Here is a 19,505-nt window from a genome sequence, read left to right on the forward strand (position 1 = left end):
ATCAGACCATTGGTCCAGGTAGCTGAGTACTGTCTAGAAGCAACTTAGAGGTCTTTCCTAGCTCTGCTGCCGAGATCCTTTTAGCTGTAGATGTCAAGGAGAGAATCTTGATTTAAGAATTTTATTTGAAAAGGAAATTGGTAATACATCTGAGTTTGTATCAAGAGACTGGTCACATTTAGTACTAAAGTTAAATTTTAAGTCAGAGTTCACTAGTATAAAAATATGGTAATATGAAGGAAAAACACAAGTAACAAAACACAAGCAAAATCACAGGTTAATAAGAAATTAATGAAAACAATGTTTTAAAAAGCTATGAAATAAAACAAGTAAATAAAATAAATGTAACTTAGGATGGCATGAGTAGTATAAGCCATTCATTTTTACTTGTGGTCATTGGCTACGGTGAGGAGGCTGAAAGCAGAGCTAAACCATAATTGAAACATCAAGGACTGTCCGATTCATGAGGCAGGACTCTTGCTTGTTTGATATTTGAACAGAAAGGTGGAACATGGCAGGTGTACATCTCATCGCTACCGCCCTACTCCTCAGTTATTGAAGAAACGGCAGCTGTCAGCCCTCTTTCTTCTACAGCTGTTTAAAGGTACGGGAATCCTGTATGGAATCCGGCAACCCTAGAAAGTTAGCTGGATCTATCTTTCTCTTTCAAAATGCAAAGACAGTCTGGTCATAAAAAATGGTTCTGAGCAAAAAACTGCTCTCGGCCTTCCCAGTTGATGCTATTGGCCCTGCTCCTCAGGAATGAACTGTGCCTGGAAAAGGTGGATGGAAGGATATGCCTGCCCTTAACCTAGGGCTAAAGTGTAGTTTCCCGGTTGATGTTGCCTATAAAATATAAAGGAGAAGCATGTGGACAGAACAGACTGCTTCAGTTCTCCGATATAGATTGTCTAAACATGGAGTGAAAAAATAAAGGAAAGATCAAAATGGTATCTTAAGCTTTGAGATAATCATTACTAAGTTATTAAGGTGCTGGTTTGGAGGGGCAAACCATCCAAGGAATCCAGGAGTTGCATGAGCCAGAGAAGTGGATCTGTAAAGATAATTCAGTATGTTGTGTCCTATAGAATAGCAGGCGAGTGTGTTTGAATGCATTATCATAACAGAAAACATGTTGCCTAATCGTTTGAATCACTCTGAGTGGATTCCTGAATTTGTCCATATTGTGCTGTTGCTGTATAGCTTAGAATATGAGAGATCAGTTAACATTGCTTGTCACTGTATCTGATACCCATTATCATCTAAGAGCTGGTTGACTGATTATTTTTCTGGGTACATTAGTATATCAGAAATGAGATGTACATGAATGGATCACTTTAGAGAATTTGCTCTGTTACTTAACATTGGTGATCCATTCATGTATCGGGAATCTGATGTGAATATCCCCAGTTTTGTGCTTGGAAAGAGCACAACGTGCTGCTCTTTCATTCATACTTTGCAGTGTATGTGGTGGTTTTAACACAAAAATTAATACCTTTATCTGGTAGAGTAACACATGAAGCAGCACTGGGGACTATAAATGGAAGAAGATGGCAGTGCCTCACTAGATTTTGATCTCCTGGCTGTGGGTGGCTCATAAAGATTTCTTGTGTTAAAAAATTGGTTTGGTTGCATTACCAGCCACATGTGCATTTACTAGCTCAGCCTAACTGATTTATCACTTGCTTTCTCTTTGGCTTATATTTTAGAGCACCACATTTATTTTCTTTGCTGATATTTTGATTGTTGGCGCATATGCCACCTATCCTTTTCAGGGAGTCGTGGCAATTATATAGTGCCAAGCATGGAAACTTGAGTTACTTACTCACAGGCTTTCTAAAAAGTGGCCTCTTTCTGTATGTGCTTTTGTTAAGCCAATGAAATGTAAAGCATTGAAGGAAGGAAAACTTGGGCTGGGTTCAGGCATAAAACTAAACCATAGCTTAACTTTATGAGCACAAGTCTTGGGCTACAATGCTTCTCCCTCGCTTTTGTAGGCTAGGAGTGGAAATTTTGTTTTAAAACCAGGATTAAAAACATAAGAAAAGTCCTGCTGGATCAGTTCAAGGCCTATCTAGTCCAGCATCCTGTTTCACACAGTGGCCCACCAGATGTCTCTGGGAGCCCAAAGGCAAGAGCTGAAGGCATGCCCTCCCTCCTACTGTTACTCCCCTGCAACAGGTATTTAGAGGCCTTTGAGGCTGGAGATGGCCTATAGTCCTCAGACTAGTAGCCACCGATGGACCTGTCTTCGATGAATTTATCTGTAAGAATTAATTATGAATTTATGTTTTATACAAAAGGATATTTAACTGGGATCTGATCCTGGTTCAATATTCTGACATGTTCACAAACTCTGCTTAAAACAAACCAGGATTTGCTGGGTTGGTACACAATCACACATCCCAATTTTAAACAAGGAATGGAAGCAGCTGGTTTCCCCCTTTGCATATGGAGGGGGACACATACAAGTCCATGGCTTGTACTAGTAATATTTAGATTGTATCTGAGCCCAGCCTTAATAAGCTTGTAGCACAGACAAGTTACTACTTTAATATTTGCTCATTCCTCGTGTGGCACAAGAAGCAATGTGCCATAGGTAAAAAAGGAATGTGCTGATTTACTTGATATATGTAGCTTGCTGGGTGCTGAGGTCTTGTTGCTATCTTTGGGAGGATCTCATGACAATTGTAGGAGAACATTAGCTTTTGCTTGAGTTCATGTCATGCTCTTCTTCACATTGGTGACTTCTGAACATAAAACAGTGCATGACTGAGCATTAGTTTCCAAAGTAATAATTCATATTCCACTTATAAGTCTTTTCCCTACCCATACTGTCACCCTAGTATTATCACATTTATCCTTTGCTAGTTCAAGTAAGCAACACTCTCCTTGAATCCTCCTACCAGTGCTAATTCTTCTGCTTTCAGAGGCTCTTCTGTCTGAGTTGGGAATTTAATGCATTTAATGTTGCATCTAACTAAACTCTGAATATTCTAGTAAAGTATATTTCATATAATTGTCTTGTATTTGTGCTACATCTTTCAGAAGGTGTTGGGTATGCTTGAAACATGAATTTTGAGACTTCCTATAATATCCATTATGGTGGTTCAATGGATCTTACCAATTTCTTGATGTGGCGAAAAACCTTAGTATTGGTCTGTGCCACTTTAATGCTTCTGTATCCACATAACCATTAACATTGGGCAAGTCAATACAAAAGCTTTTATACAGATTCAAGAACTAGATAAGAGAGCCATTTAATGACTTATTTATTTATTTATTTATTTATTTATTTATTTATTTATATTTGACATCCAGACTAATATTCTGCATGCCAAAAATATTCCACATGGGAAGGAGGGATTTTTCACAATCGCTCCATTCCTCCGCAGCCCACTGTGTCTCCCAAAAATATAGGACGCATTTTTGGGAGACAGAGTGGGCTGCAGAGGGAAGAGGAGATGGTCTCCCCGTTCTGTACTGAGAATATTTTTTGGCATATGCAACATTTGCGTGGATGTCTGCCAGTGTTTCTAAGGTCTGTTCATTCACATATGGAAAAATAGATTTGCTTAGAAAAAGCAGACACTGGATGCTTGTAACATGTAGCTAGGCCTTTATGCATCCATATTTTCACTAGCAATCAGAAATAGGAGCAGTTAATAGTGTTGTGCATGCTCTTTTTGCAACTTTTATAGATAAAAGTTGCACTCCTGGATGCTTGAGAAACACTACTTTTGCATTCCTTAAGTGTCTGTCCTCTTGCTTCTATCAAGAACTCTGCTACTAATTTTAAAAAAAAAATCTTTATCTGATCATGTGATTCTGTCATCCTCAAATCCTTACACTAGGTATCTGAATTTATATTTACTGTATTTCTAGGCCACCTTTCACAGACAGTTACCAAAGTGGTCTACATAAAATTAAAGCTAATTACCATTAAAACTGGTGATGTTGAAAACCACCGCAAGTAATAAACAAAGGTAGGATAAAAATTAAAAAGAAGCCCTTCAACTTTACTAACTTTAAAAAAAAGTGTCTCACTTATTTTTTAAAAAGGATGACTAAACAAATGTTTCACTGCTCTCTGGAAAATAGCAAGGCACAGGTCCTCTGAACTCGCAAAGGAGGCAGAATTCCATTGTTCTTGAGTCACCACACCAACTCTGCTCCTTTGACAGCAGCCTGATGTCACTGGTATTCAAGTCAGTATTGTATTAGTGGATCTTAATGGGATGGTACTTCGCTGGCAAGGAGATGTTTCCTGAGATAGTGCGACCCAGATCATTCAGGGATCCAAGTATCAAAAACTGCACCCTGAATTAGGCCTGAAGACTGGTAACCAATAAAGATGTTTCAAAACAGCTACTGATGGTGTACTGATGGCACCATACTACACATCCTTGGACAGCCAACCAAAACTAGTAAATGGCATCTTGAGGGTAGTGTCCCACTCCTAAAAGGAATCCAGCTCATGTCAGATCTTGAAATAGCTTGGCTATGAGAGCCACGATTAAAAGATAGTGGATGGCATCCAAAGTAAGTAGTACTACTCAGGTGTTACTGGCTAAAGGAACACTAAATTTTCAATAGATTTCCTCTAGTAAATTTTGTAAACTGCCCAGAGAACATGCGTTTTGGGCGGTATAGAAATGTAATAAATAAGTAAATAAATGTAGTCGGGATGTTGGCCAGGATGAGTGTCCTCCATTCTTCCCCAATGCCTAGGACAACAGTGTATTGTGTCTTATTCTAATGGATCAGATAAATGGAATATAACACTCTGTCAAGGAGGCTCTGGTTTAGTTGTATAACAGGGCTGCACAACTTTTGCCCTCCTACTGTGATTGGACTGCAACTCCCAGCATTCTCTGTCCCAGTGGCCATTAGTCAGAGATGATGGGAGTTCAACAGCTGGAGGATTGTAACTTCGTTTTTAGTTAGTACAAGTATAACCCTTCACCAGAGCAAACAAGCAGATACTGATAAGATAGTTGTCTAGTTCACCTGATATGTGATGTGAAGGAAATTTTAACTTCTGGGCTGTGAGAGCAACAGTATTATTGATACAACACTTTTCATTGGAAAAGTTCTCAAACAGTTTTAAAGAGATGAAGGAAAAGGAGGTTCCCTGTTCCCAAAGGACTCCCAAGGTAGATACCAGCGACAGCAACCAAAATGATACTCTGCTGGCACTGGATAGAGACAGTTGTTCTCGCCCTACTAAATATAAAAGGAATCACCACTTTGATTGAAAGGGGTCTCTCTGTCCGGTTAGCAGTATGCCCAACTTCACAATAAAACAATGAAGCAAACTATGAAACCCTTTTTTCTCTTATATGTAATATAATGGCTGGAATTGGATGCAAGATGAAACGATGGCTTCTTTTAATATCTGAAACAAAACCTGTCCACAACCCATAGGTTTGGGGGGCAGGGGCGGGTTGGGATTAGCAAATCTGCTATCTGCAAAATTGTGTCTGGATTCAGACCACTGACAATCCACAGTTTGGGTTATTGCTCCACCTTAAGGGGGCTGTTGCACCACAGAAATGGGAGTGACGCTATCTCAAGAGGCTGCTGCACCAGGGAGACAGTAATGAAGCTGAGTCCTGAATAGATGCAAAAATGGAGACAAGCAGCCTGAAGCCATGCTCTGCTGTTTGTATGTCTAGAAGCTTAAACCATGGTCTGGCTTCTTCACTGTAGTTAGTGTAAATTGTGGTTTTGCATTACATCTGGACTTAGCCAATGCTTTCCATGCTCATAGTGGATCTCTGTGACCTCAGTCAGTTTTTTTTAAAAATGATTTTTTAATGTATGCAATAGACCAGTGTTTCTCAGTGTTTTTGGAGTCGTGGACTGGTACATTATTTGTGCACAGTTTCCCGGACCAGCAGTTAGTAAGGGAGTCACCCCCCTCGCACCCACCCCCACCCCCAGGCACCCCGCAAAAAACAATTTCAGGCAGCTCTCCAGAGCTCATTTCCAGGCAGCCCTCACTACTGGATAATGTTCATTTCGAGGAAGTGAAATGAATGTTACCAGGAAGTGAAATGAATGTTACCAACTCCGGAGAGCTCCCACTGACCCCTGCCGGCCCCAAACTGGTTTTTTTTGCGCGGGTGATTTTTATTAGTGATGCCTCACAGACTGGTACCCAACACCTTGCGGACTGGCACCGGTCCGTAGACCGGTGGCTGAGAAACACTGTGCTAGACTTGCCACCTGAAGAGCTCCAAAACAAGGAGCACACATGTCAGAACATTGTATTTATATACTGCCCTTTGTCCGAAGTCCCCAGAGCGGTTATTAGCAGTACTTTATTAGCCCCAAGGCCAAAGAAATGCATTGTGTTTCTTATTAACCTGAAAAGGAACAGATTTTACTCTTAAATAAGGAACAGTTCCTTGAAATAAGGAACAGTTCCTTGAAATAAGGAACAGTTCCTTGAAATAAGGAACAGGTGGCCAGCCTACAGGTGGCTTCCATCCACTATTGCTCAGACTACCTGGTTTTGTACCAGTGGAGTGATGTACAACCCCTTAAGGAAGCTTAATTGACAATGAGATAGTGTTCAGGCATACTGGTACTTTTTAATGAACTTAAAAATTATTGATAGTTATTGTCATGAACATGTGAGCATCAGGGATGCTGTTATCCTAAATAAACTAAAAGTGTGTTACTTTAATCATTTTCAGCATAATAAACATTTACTTGCCCATTCCTTGTTCATTAGGCATTTGATCCTATGAGAAGCACCATCCATGCTCAGTATACTACTTAGTGTGCTTATCTAGCATGAAGACAGATCATGGCCTCCCCTGCAAGAAACCAACTGGCATTTTATACTGCACCTTCTACAAACTCCTGATCTTACTTAGGGCTTATTCACAACTTAATCCATTTCCAACCTTTTCCTCAGGACTTGCCATTTGTCCCCATGGTGGATCTTACTGGGTTGAAAGCGTAAGTTGCTTTCCCAGAATTCTTTGCGATTAGTTGTTGAGGAAATACTTCCGTGTGTTTGCTGAGACATGGTTGGCATACATATTGAATCAAACTGGATGCTTCAGACTTTATATTTCCAAGTAACACAGATGAAACTGAAAGGTGTTTCTATTTGGTTGGAGCCAAAACTGTAATGTCAGAGTTTCACTAGCAAGGGGAAACAATGGATTTAATTTTTTTCCCCTTTGAGGCAAGAGTTTCTAGACAATGTGTTTAAGGTTTAAATACAAGAAGAACTAACAAGTAGAATTATAAGCGTTCTCTGCACCCCGCATACTTTTTCATTGAGGTGAAGCACACAAAGCTGTTTCATGTTTAACAGCATATACTGTGGTGGCGTTGCAGGAAATATAATCCTTATTTGTCTCTGTTCTTTTCTATGCTCATATCTTTTATTTTTACGTTTAGGACAAATTACTCAATTTGGCAATTAATCTTTGCTCACCTACTAAGATTTAAATTATGTCATGCTCGTGATGTTTAAAAACCTATATTTCTTTAAATGCCCACAAAAGAGACCCGCCTGAGCCCAAATTGGAATTTTGGGGAAATTGGAATACAGCGTCCAGCATGGAAGTGGGAATGCACCCAGCCACCAGGCAGAAATATATTATTTCCTTTACTGGGGATTATGCTCTGGGGCCCAGTCTTAAAACTGAGGGGTAAAAATAGCACAAATGAGCCTTTTCAAATTTATTGAACACTTTTTAAGGTACATGTGCGTAAGGCTCAACTGTGTGATCGCCTTGCATTTGGGAGAGGACATTAGAAGATTCCTGTATGCCTGTTGTAGTAATCTGAATCAGTCATAACTAATGCAATTTTTGCTTTTTTATTTGCTTTTTAGAAATATGGCAAATTAACAGCTTGTACTGGTTGCAAAGCTCAGTGCAGGTTTTTTGACATGACACAGTGCATAGGACCTAATGGATATATGGAGCCATACTGCTCAACCGCATGCATGAACACACACAAATCAAAATATGCAAAATCACAAAGTAAGTGAAAAGGGTGATGTGTTTTTCCATCAATGATAATAAAACAATTCTAAGTAGGGGAGTACTATCTCACTTGTTTCTATCTGATAGCCTTCTGAAAATAGTTTATGCCCAAACTATATTTAGAATATAAAATATCTCAACTATGCTTATCTGTGCGTATGAGCCCAATAAAGCGTTATGCCTTCTAGATCTTTAATATTTCAGCCAATGCTCTGTTCAGCTACAAGTTAATTATTTTTAATTGGGTCCTTAATTCAGGGTGTTGCCCTGAATGCTTTCTAGCATTGTGAGCCTTATGTTTTGTGATAGGAAAAGAATATTGCTAGAGCAACTATCAGAGAAGAAAACCCCTTAACCAACTACATTAAAATCTGTATTGATATACAGGTGGCCCTCATTATCTGTTATCCCAGCAACTGCAGTTTCATGTATCCACGGTTGGGCTATATAGACCTGACCTCGTTATACACATGTTAAAAATTGCTCAAAATTCACCTATCAGTGGTTCCTGGGTAGCTGGAAATGACCTCTGAGGTCATTACTGGCCACCATTTTGCTAAACGGAGCCATTTTGTGGCTCTTCTGTAAAAATAAAAATTTCCCATAGTTTTTCATAGAAAACTGGGAGTTGGGGGACACTGCTGGACAGCTGGAAACCTGGAGCACTGCACTTTCCAGCATTCCATGCACACAGCTTCCAAGATGGTGCAGGGGTTCAAGAAGGCTTTGCTTCCCTTAAAGGAACCCACCAACTCTGGGCAAAGTGCAGCACTTCATGGTGAGACTGGTCGTCTCCACGTGATGCTAGGTGGGGGAAGGAGACTGTGCAGAGTATTCAGCTTTGGCCAAAGCTTCACGCGGGCCAAAAAACCAATAAGTTAGGGGGCTGCACTTAGGGTTGGTGTGGGCCACAACTGGCCCCTGGACCTTACAGTGAAGAACACTGGAATGAATCAATGTATAAATTTGAAAAGATAGAATTATCAAAGTAAATTTTGATAGCCCCATAGAAGCATTATACTTCAAGCTAATGAGGCTTTACTTAAGTGGGAAAGAGTGTAATGTTACAGTAACTTTTATTTGGAAATCTAAATATTAGGGTTAGTACATGGATAAACTGACCAAATATTGTCAGCTGACTGTCTGTTGTTTGACCTCAGTCAAACACACCATGAAATCGTGAGACTTGAAGAATTGGCCTCTTGTCTACTTAATTAAAGGCCTATAAAATTTTGTTTTTAACAGTTGCTGTTACTTTGCTTTTGCTTTTTTCTAAACAAGTTGCTAATGTAAACTGCTAATGAAAACCACCAGGATAAATGCAAGTGAGAAAAACAGTTCACTTTTATAGATATTTCATTCTTACGTTGAATTCATTATAATTTTTCAGAAGTTTGTTTTGTAATAGGTTAACCAATTGTTTTTATTAACTAATTTTGTCATTTAGCATAAATAAATATTAAACCTGTGGATAATTAAAGTAAATGTTTTAACAACACTTAATCATTATTTGACTGGTCAGTTGATCAAATCTTTTTTGACCAGTTAAATGCCCAAGCCTATTAAATATAATTTCACGCTGATAAACCTTTTAAAGAAAAATGCCAACTTTTCATACATAACCTTGTTCATTTGCATTTATTTTCTTTGTAAACTACATTTTTCTTTTAGGTATGGGAATTGTTTGCCACTTTTGTAAGCGCAACTCTTTACCTCAGTATCAAGCCACAATGCCTGATGGAATACTGTACACCTTTTGCAGTTCCGGTTGTGTAGCTAAATTTCAGGTTAGCTGTTGCGTTAAATCTCTTCCTGGATATTTTTCTGTGCATGGCTGTTAGGTACTCTAGTATGTTTGTATTTAAAAACTGTTTAGCTACTTCTACAAGGTGGGGGACAAACACTCCTAAAAGCCGTTCTTTACCTATAGAAACTGCTAATTGTCCACACCTGTGTGTAAGAAGTAAGCTTTGTATTTTGCCTTATGACAACTCTTGACATATAAGATAAGTTCCAAAGTTCAGGGGTTTTCATATTGAGTGCTCTCTTCTAGGTGCTCTTTGGATGTCTTCTCCCTCTCACCAGCATCTGTCTGTGGTGAGATTGGGAATGGGCAACACAGTTCCCCCACTTTCCTCATTGCCTATAGAAGCAAACACCATAATTATTTGGGCACAAGTGTTTCAAAGCTCTCTTGTCCAAACCAGAAAACTCTAGTTTCTGCTTACCTTAAAAACAGGATCAAGCAATAAATTCCAGTCTTGGTTTTTAGAGCAAGCACAAAACATTGTTTGCTGATTTGGAAAGAACAGCCTCAAACCAGGGTGGAAGGGACTCGAGGTGAGCCAGGAGAGAGGGAGACCATGGGCCCTTCAAGAATCATTCACATGATTATGATTTAGCATTGTCAGAACCAGCCCAGTGTGAGGATTAACTTTTGAGCCTTTCTTGGCTATAAAAAAGCAGAATGTCTATCCTACCTTCAGAAACGAATAACATATTCCTATTTATTTTAGAGATGAAAATTGCATTCTACAGAACTGTCTGCTGGTTTCTAGAGCAGATCATATAACATTGAATGCCTGGTATTTAGTCCATACTATAATATTTGGAGTGTATGTGTGTATTTAACAAGGCTTACCATGTATTTACTGCAGTAGATTTAACATTCAAGTGGCGGAGCTGTGAATAACGATATTCTTTGCCAGATTTGAAAGAGAGATGTACCCTTGAATGATAAACAGGATGATTTTTAATGCGGTTTGTAGACTTCATCCAGGTGGCCCATTGCTTGTTCCTGGCTTTACACAGGTTTTACTTAAGGGAGCAACTGTACTTTTCTCTACATCATGGTGTTTGCTTTCAAACAATCTTGTATGGAAATACCTTTGATCCATGTTTCAGTGTATAACATTGCTTCCCTGACCTTTCACTAATTTTGCTTTGAGTAAATGAAGTAGAAATTGTAAGAACATTCTGATTTGTCCTGATGATGCAGCCCAAGTTAAGCACTTTATGTCCTGCAACTTAAAATACAACAAATATAAAAACAGGATAAAATGATTTAAACAATTATATAAAACTAATTATAATTAAAAGCCTGAGAAAACAGATGCGTCTTAAGGGTCTTTTTAAAAAACAGTCAGAGATGGAGAAGCTCTGATTTTGACAGGGAGTGTATTCCAGAGCCCTGGGGCAGCCATGGTGAAGGCCCGGTCCCAGGTAGCCACCAAACGAGCCCATGGTAGCCATAACTGGACCTCCCCAGATGGTGTTAATAGGCAGGAGGGTTCATGACAAAGTCATCAGTTGGCGTTAGTGTCAGTTGAAGCTGAAGCTACACAAAGTGAAAGCATCTGTCAGACAGCTTAGTAAGAGGGCTGGAAGTAATGAGAACCAGGTTGGGTTCTGAGTGAAATATAGGGTGAAATTTATAACTTTATTATTAAATTTATTATTTAGTGAAATTTATAAACTGTTTTGTGTGTTGTGAGCCACCCCAAGCAGTAATGTACTGGAGGGATGAGGTATAAATATTTTAAAATAAACATTTTAAATAAATAATAATAAATAGGGAGGAGAGCTGGTCTTGTTTGTGGAAGTAAGCATGACTTGTCCCCTTAGTTAAGCAGCAATTTTATATTTATAAAATTAAATATAGTTATAACTCTAATACATAAACTGAAGGAAAAAGGGGTGTGTAAAACCAGACTCACAGAAGTGTTAAAGCCAGAAGTAAATGAAAGTGTACCATTCTGTAAAAGAAACTTGTACCAAGCAAGAGAACTTCCCAATTTAAGTAGAGAAACTCTACTTCGCAACTGTAAATTAATAAACTTTTATTTGTTGTGTGAAATAACCAAGGAGAGTGTCTCTGTCTGTCTTCACACCTACCTTCGTGCGTTACCAAAGCTGAAGGCCCTAACAGAGTGAGTTCTTATTAAGAGAGCATATATGGTGGCAGTGAAACAAGACCCTTTCAGGAAGATTCAGAATTAAATATATACAGAATTTCCCCCCTTTGGTCACAGGTTTAGAGGCATTTTCAGTCTTGAGTTAACCCTCACTGAAATCAGTACATGTTCAAAAAGTTTAACTTGGGCTAGGTTGTACTGATTGCTTGCAGATGAGAAGTATACAGTACACTACTGTGTCCAAAGGTTTTTGGTTTTTTAAAAAGTTTTTTGGACCAAGCTGTTTGAGAGAAACATTTAATTTTGCTTCCGAATTTGATATTGGTTTATAAATAGCAACTTTTAAATTGGTAATGTATCTCCCTGGAAAGTTGTTATAGAGAGTGATTTCATTAATTGGAATATAGCTTTAGTGGTGGTATTTTAAAACAGGCACTCCTGTTCTTGTGCGTCACCTTGGACTGTGCCTACGTTTGAAAATCTTCAACAGTACTGTTGATGGCTTGTTTTCTAAGCTAGTTCCTTCAGACTTCGGTGACTTTAAATCCATTTGAAATGGCTAAAATGTGCTTGACCTCCATCTGTTTTTTAGTATTATAAACCTAACTACTTCCTTTATCAGCTATGCTAGACATACCTCTTTTTTCTTATTCTTTTTGCAAAGACTGAGCAAAATAGTATCCTTGGTCTTTTTCTTGCATTTTGTATCCTTGGTCTTTTTCTTGCATGTTATCCACTTGACTGCTTTTGAGCTATTCTGTCTTTGACATTCACATTTCTAGCTTACCTTTTGGTCTGTAAAAGCTTGAGATGAATAGATTTTTTTCTGTTCCTAACAATTTATGTGGGCTGCTTTGCTTACACATTCTCACCCTCTGTATTAGCATTTGGAGGGATATAGGATGGAGCTGAACTACTGGAGTTATGGGGCCATCAACCCAAATCATTCAACAGAATGAACAGAACCTGTTCATGTGGGGAGGGGGTAGTCTTACATATACAATGCATATGTAATAGATATATTACATATGTCTGATTTAGACAGCTCCCATTTGATATATTAGGTCCTTAGCAGTGAAAAGGAGGGTGGTGCTGATTTAGACTGTCCTCATTTCGTTGGATAGGCCGAAAATTAACAGGTAAGACTCATTTTTATTACTTTTTTCAAGTTGGCAAACATTCCATCACAGAAATAGTAGTTCTGATTAAATTGTTCTAGGATTATTGCTGGAAAATATGATAAGTCATAACTGAAAAGGTCATCTATACACAAGTAAGGAAAGCAGAATATATTACAATCACCTAAACATTTGGCAGAGCAACAAACAAAATAGTCTAGAGTGTGGACTGTTCTGAATAGAATAAAAGTGGTGACTTGAAACAACATGTTGCAGTGTATCTACAGCCCCTAGCAGGAGTGACCAGCCTACCATCCTGAAATCTCCCCCCTATGCTATATAGCACTAATGGTTCAGAGCCAGCTGCCAGCCCTGAAACAGCATTTTATTGCTACATAGTGGGACTAGGGAGAGGGAAAGGAAAAAGGTGCCCTTTCCCCTTTTCTGCTTTCCTGAAATCTCCCCATATTGAGCAGAGCAAGTGGGCTTTCTAATCTTATGGCATATGTTTTATTTAGTTCCTTTTGTTATTTATATCCTGTGTTTCCAACCTACAGACCAGCAAAAGGTGGCTAACAAAACAGATATTAAAAATCCAAAGTGAACCTTACTTTAGAACAACACTAAAAGCAGCTGTTGGGATACAAAATGGAGCTTCAGAGAATTAAAAAAAGGCTTTGTGGAACAAAACAGTCTTCAGACCATGCTTAAGAATAGTGAAAGAGGGGGTCTTGCCATGCACCTTCCTGTGGGGCATGTCTCACCATCACCAAAAGGCCCTGTTCCTGGGACCTGCCTTCTTGCATCACCAAAAAGGCCTGGTACCTGCCAAGAGGGATCTCATGTAGTCCCTGAGATAAGCTGCTCCCAGACCTTATTGGGTTTAAAAGCTAAAGCCAGCACTGAGGTGGGCCGGCAAGTGAATTGGCAGCCAGTGTAGTCAGTAAAGTGTACGCATAATCTGATCCATATGCCCAGCTCTCACCAGCACCCTGCCTGTGGGTATTTTGTACTATTGGGCATTTTAATAACTTTAAAACTGGTTTTAATATCTATTTTATTATATTGATTTTATTGTTATGTATTTTAATTTGTAACTCTTAAATATTTTTTAAATTTTGTACACCGCCTAGAGATGTATATATCAGGCGATATAGAAATAGGATAAATAAATAATACTAGCTGGGCCTGGCACAGAGCATCTGTGCTTCTGCTGGACCACCCAGCCCACTTCTTCCCCCACCCCAGATGTGGTTTCTGGCTAGCTTTCAAGCTGGCCCGTCCCCTCCTCCTGCTGCCGCCTGCTCCTGGGCCGGCCCGCCGGCGCCTCCTCAGCCTGGTGGCCGGGCTGGCCCACTGGCACCTCCTCAACCTTGCGGCCAGGCCGGCCTGCCGGCACCTCCTCAACCCAGCAGCGGGCCAGCCCGCTGGCGCCGTCGCTAATCCAGCAGCTGCTTGCGAACTCTCATGAGAGCTGCCACGCATGGGATTAGCAATGGATATGCCTAGGAGAAATAAATTTATAGAAGATATTGCAGCTTCTAAACAGACTTCAAAGGCAGTCCCATGTACAGTGCACTGGAGTAGTCCAGCTTAGATGTGACAAGAGCTTGCGTCACTGAGGCTAGAGCCGCATTCCTCTCACCTTAATTCTTCTCCAGGAAACTATAGGTAGTTATTTATACCCCTTCATGCTCCCCAGATTCCACACACCCCCTTTTAAACATTTAGCTTCAACAGACATTCCACGTGTCTGGGAAGTCAATGAGTATAGGTCCTTGCCCAGCTGTTTCTTCTTCTTCTTTGTTTCTTAACTTCTAGGGTGTATCTAGTATGCATATCTTGGGGAATGTCCTCAGTATGCAGAAAGCACTACTTATTGTGTGGGGTGTGTGTGTGTGGAGCCTGAATCATTAGAATTCACTAGAGTGAATATTAAAGTGCTGAACCAGATGTGCACAACCAGTGCCCATACAGTATGAAGTATTCCAAGAAGAGGGCCTATATTGTTTTGTGATGCTCCATAATGCCTTCATCTTGGAGACCATTAGCTTATGCAGGGCTAGAAGTGGCATCTCCTAAATTCATATATGCTTTGACATACTTGCAAATCCATGCCTCTTGATATTGGTTCAATACCCATAGGGCTAGAAGGCAGGTCAGTAGAAAGTGAATGAAAGTAAAACTGTGTATTATTTATTTAGGGTATTTATTTACTTTCTGAAACTGGACTCCCTGAAGAACCAGGCATGCACTTGTGTAACTTCTTTCTAAAATGGGTCATCTTACCCAGCATACTTCCAACATGAGGGTCAGACTAGCCTATAGGTGTCACAGGCAAGTTTGTACTCTTAAATGTTCAATACCAGTTTTGTATCATGTGGCTAGCTGTAATGGTTGTGGATAAGTAAAACAGTGGGATGATTCAAAAATAAAATAAAATCATGGTCTGGCATTAGGCGAATGAGCTGTAAGGACTCTCGAGACTGTACAATGCGATTCCACTTCTCCAATCCTGTTTTGAGGCAAACTATAGTTTACTATTTCATCCAAACCAACAAGCCTTAGGGTCCTTCAGCCATGATTTGGTGTTATGTCTGAAGCACCTGAGCATCTCCAAAAGGCTTCAGAATGTCTCTGGCCTGCAAACATGCTATTTCCGCTCTTATGGCTTGTATTTGGGCTCAAACATTCAAGCCTCTCATTTCCCCACAGATAACTAGATTTCCCATTCTGTGACTGGTTTCTTCCCTTCCCTTCCCTTCCCTTCCCCTAGTTCCAGATGATGCAAAGTTACTTGGTTTGAAATGATTTGTGCAAAATAACCCAAGTGCTCAGTTCTGAGGACAGAGTTTGAGCTTTGGTGGCACCCAGTTAGAACTCCTAGATTTGTGCTAAACATAAAATGGTTTGGGACTGGAAGCTGTATGAAAAAATGCTGGTGATATTGCCAGTTTCCCAATATGAATAGTTGGGTATTTCTGCAGTAGTTTTCTCTGCTAACATAGCACCTTCTCCTTGATTCTTCTCCCCCCGCCCCCTCTTAAATACAGCCTTTATTTGCTCTTGTCTGTATGGGTGTGGCCAGGCACTTGGGTTAACCTGTTCTTAAGTCTGCCTTTATACTAAGCATCTGTTGCTGATAAATAATATAAAGCATTGGTGGTGTTCTCCTGTTACTAACCATTCTCCCTTGCTTTCTCTTGAACCTTCTCTCTTCCTTTTCCCATGAAGCCTTTGACTTAACCCTCCTTCCCTAACTGGAACAAAGCCATAGTGTATTTAACTGTACTTCTTCACACTCATTTTGGCCCTTCTCTCTCCCACCCCACAATTTAAATTTTTATATTGTGAACTCATGGGGCATGCACCTGGCTGGTTGCTTATGTAACTCTGAGATGCTATATACATTAAGGGTGATGTATAAATAGTAAAAGTAAGCATCAAAAACATTGTGAATTATTCTACATAGAACGTTTGAAATTAGCAGAAATAGTCTGCAAAGAAAACTGGCTTGATTGTCATATACACTTCCACTAACACTATAACAAATAAAGCAGAAATGCAGTGTGTCTTCTTCCCTTACAGCGATCTGTGTATTTTGAAATATCTTTCAGACTCTTACTGTCCAGTCTTCAGCCAATGGCCAGTTTGCGGCTCCAAGTGATATTCAGTTGAAATGCAATTATTGCAAAAATACGTTCTGCTCCAAGCCTGAAGTACTGGAATGGGAAGTAAGTAAATGATACAGAAATGGGGATCAGTGTTCTTGTCTTTAATATAAAAGTAGTTGACATGCTGTTTAATACTGAGTAGCATCACTACTAGATGAATATTAAGTAAAATAGTAAATCTCTGTTTTTAAAACTTTGTTTATTTGTTTTTGTTTGTTTGTTGATTTGATTATTACAAAGACATAAAAACACACAATTGAAAACATAGTACTAAAAACAATATAAAAACAATTCAAAAACAATTAAAACCATTTAAAACCAATTAAAATACCTTTTAACAACAACAACAACACTTTACAAGCCTTGGAAGGCCAGTCCAGGCCAAGGCTTATCTTTATTAAATTTGTATACTGCCTAGCCCAGATGGCACTAGGTGGTTCACATGAATAAAAACAAAATAACCCCCCCAAACCAATTAAAAATCTAAATTTTTAAAACCATTGAAAAATCACTAAACAAATATGAGCCCCTAAACAAATGAGCCCCTGGTGGCGCAGTGGTAAAACTGCTGCCCTGTAACCAGAAGGTTACAAGTTCGATCCTGACCAGGGGCTCAAGGTTGACTCAGCCTTCCATCCTTCCGAGGTCGGTAAAATGAGTACCCAGAATGTTGGGGGCAATATGCTAAATCATTGTAAACCGCTTAGAGAGCTTCGGCTATAAAGCGGTATATAAATGTAAGTGCTATTGCTATTGCTATTGCTATGTCTTTAGGGCTCTTTTAAAGACTGCTAATGATCTTATGCCTCGAATATTTCCCTGCTGGCCCCCAGACTGTTGCAGCCTTTGGCCCTGTCCCAGGAAATGCTATATGTGCAATCTTGTGTGTCCATACGATGGTGTTAGTGACACAATTAATAAAACATCAACTTTATTTGTATTCCACTCTTTCCCACTGAGCTCATGAATGTGTGTTTATCCTCTACTATAAACTACCACTATGAATATTTATATACTGCTTTTCAACCCAAGTTCTCAAAGTGGTTTACAGAGAAAAATAGATTTATCCTATTTATATACCACCTGATATGTGTACATAATTTAAAATACAACAAATGTAAAAACTGAATAAAAACAAAACAATTTTACAGAATAACAAGTTGTTCTAGTAAGAACTAACCAGCCTACTTTCCTTTCTCTGTCTCTATAATTGGACTAAATTTGGTTCAAATTAAGGTCCACAAGGTAGATCTCTTGCACCTCAAATGTTCACACATCCGCCATCTTGGATTGTGGTGGATGACATTACAAACTACACCATTATTGAAGTATCCCTGTGTGTCACTCACTACAACTGTACCAAATTTGGTCCAAATTGGTTAGACAGTCCTCATGCTAGTGCATTTATTTTATTTTTATTTTATTCTAATTTTATTTTTATTTTATTCTAATTTTATGTTATTTATTACATTTATAAACTGCCTCATCCAGTGGCTCTGGGCGGTGCACAACTAGTTTAAAAAACATAAAAACAAACCATTTAAACAAACCATTTAAAACACACTATGTAAAACAATATAAAAACAATTTTAACACAATTTAAAACTAATTAAAATACTTTAAAACAATTAAAAAACCTTGGAAGGCCAGGTCAAACAAGTAAGTCTTTAGGACTCTCTTAAAGGCCAACAGCGAGCCTAAACTGCGGATATCTGCCGGGAGTGCATTCCATAGGCCAGGAGCAGTTTCAGAGAAGGCCTGGATCTGGATCAAGATCTGTCGACAGCAATAAGAGTGGGTTCTGCGCCTGCGTAGGAAACCCCACAGTAGCCGTGCCTCAGCTTGTCGAGGCATCCAAGCCCCACCCCATGCAGAGCGTGCTATTTAAGAGTGGGCTGGGCACCATGTTACTCAGTTCTTTTCCGACCGCCTTTGCGTTTGGACCTCGGTCTGCTGCCATATATATATATATATATATAAGCTTGGACTGAACTTTAGTGTATGACCTTTTTTTTTTTTTGACGGCTGAAGACCTTCGACTGTCTTTGACCGCGGACCAGACTTGACTACCCCTCTCGCTTACTCTAATGGCTGAAGAGAAAAAGTCTTTTAAGAGGTGTGAGGTCTGCAATGCTAAACTCCCCTCAAAGGACCTTCATGACTTGTACCTGATTTACTTGGGTGAGGAGCATAATGTCTCCTCCTGCAAAATTTGTCTTTGGTTTTCCAAGCAAATGCAGAAGAATTGGGCGCTTCTCCTCAGGGCAGCAATTTATTATGAGGTGTTAAGTCCCTCGACACCAGGCACATCCCGTCCTTCGACATTGAAAGTTCAACCAAGACCTACATTGACGCCTCACTCAAAGTCAAAACCCTCAACCTCGACGCGTTCGGCATCTCCAAGACATGCCTCGGCATCGGACCGTCCCTCAATGTCGAAAGCTGTGCACAGCCCCTTGACTTCAAGAAAATCCTCAATGTTGACGTCGAAACATAAGCGTCGTGTCTCTTCCACTACCGACAGTGACCCCGACATCGATGAGCATACCAATAGGTCAAAGTCTCTGAAATGCTCAGCTCCGACTGCAACGTTGACACCAGAAAAACGACAAAAGTCGACCTGACTCAAGATCGTACTCCGTCTCCTTCGGCAATTCAGGCTTCTTTGTCAGCCCTACCTGCACCTTCCTCACCTGTTCAGGACGTCGTAGTTGATCCTCCGTCACCAACACCAATCTCAACCTGATTTCGACGCCAAGAACGACGTCGGTACCAACCTTCTCG

At 39.7% G+C, this 19,505-nt stretch overlaps 1 protein-coding gene across 11 annotated transcripts in view; it reads left to right on the plus strand.

Moving 5' to 3' along the window:
* Window positions 1–19,505, plus strand: part of ZMYM2 (zinc finger MYM-type containing 2) — a 150,788-nt gene that overhangs the window by 87,850 nt on the left and 43,433 nt on the right. For 10 of the 11 annotated variants that reach the window (XM_053307147.1, XM_053307146.1, XM_053307154.1 and 7 more), the window contains 3 exons: window positions 7,862–8,012; window positions 9,687–9,802; window positions 16,665–16,781. In XM_053307147.1, coding sequence (XP_053163122.1) covers window positions 7,862–8,012; window positions 9,687–9,802; window positions 16,665–16,781 — 384 coding nt within the window. The remainder of the gene's footprint in view (window positions 1–7,861; window positions 8,013–9,686; window positions 9,803–16,664; window positions 16,782–19,505) is intronic. The other variant, XM_053307152.1, reaches the window with a different exon arrangement.

The sequence above is a fragment of the Hemicordylus capensis genome, chromosome 3 (assembly GCF_027244095.1).
Source record: "Hemicordylus capensis ecotype Gifberg chromosome 3, rHemCap1.1.pri, whole genome shotgun sequence".
Taxonomy (NCBI): Eukaryota; Metazoa; Chordata; class Lepidosauria; order Squamata; family Cordylidae; genus Hemicordylus; species Hemicordylus capensis.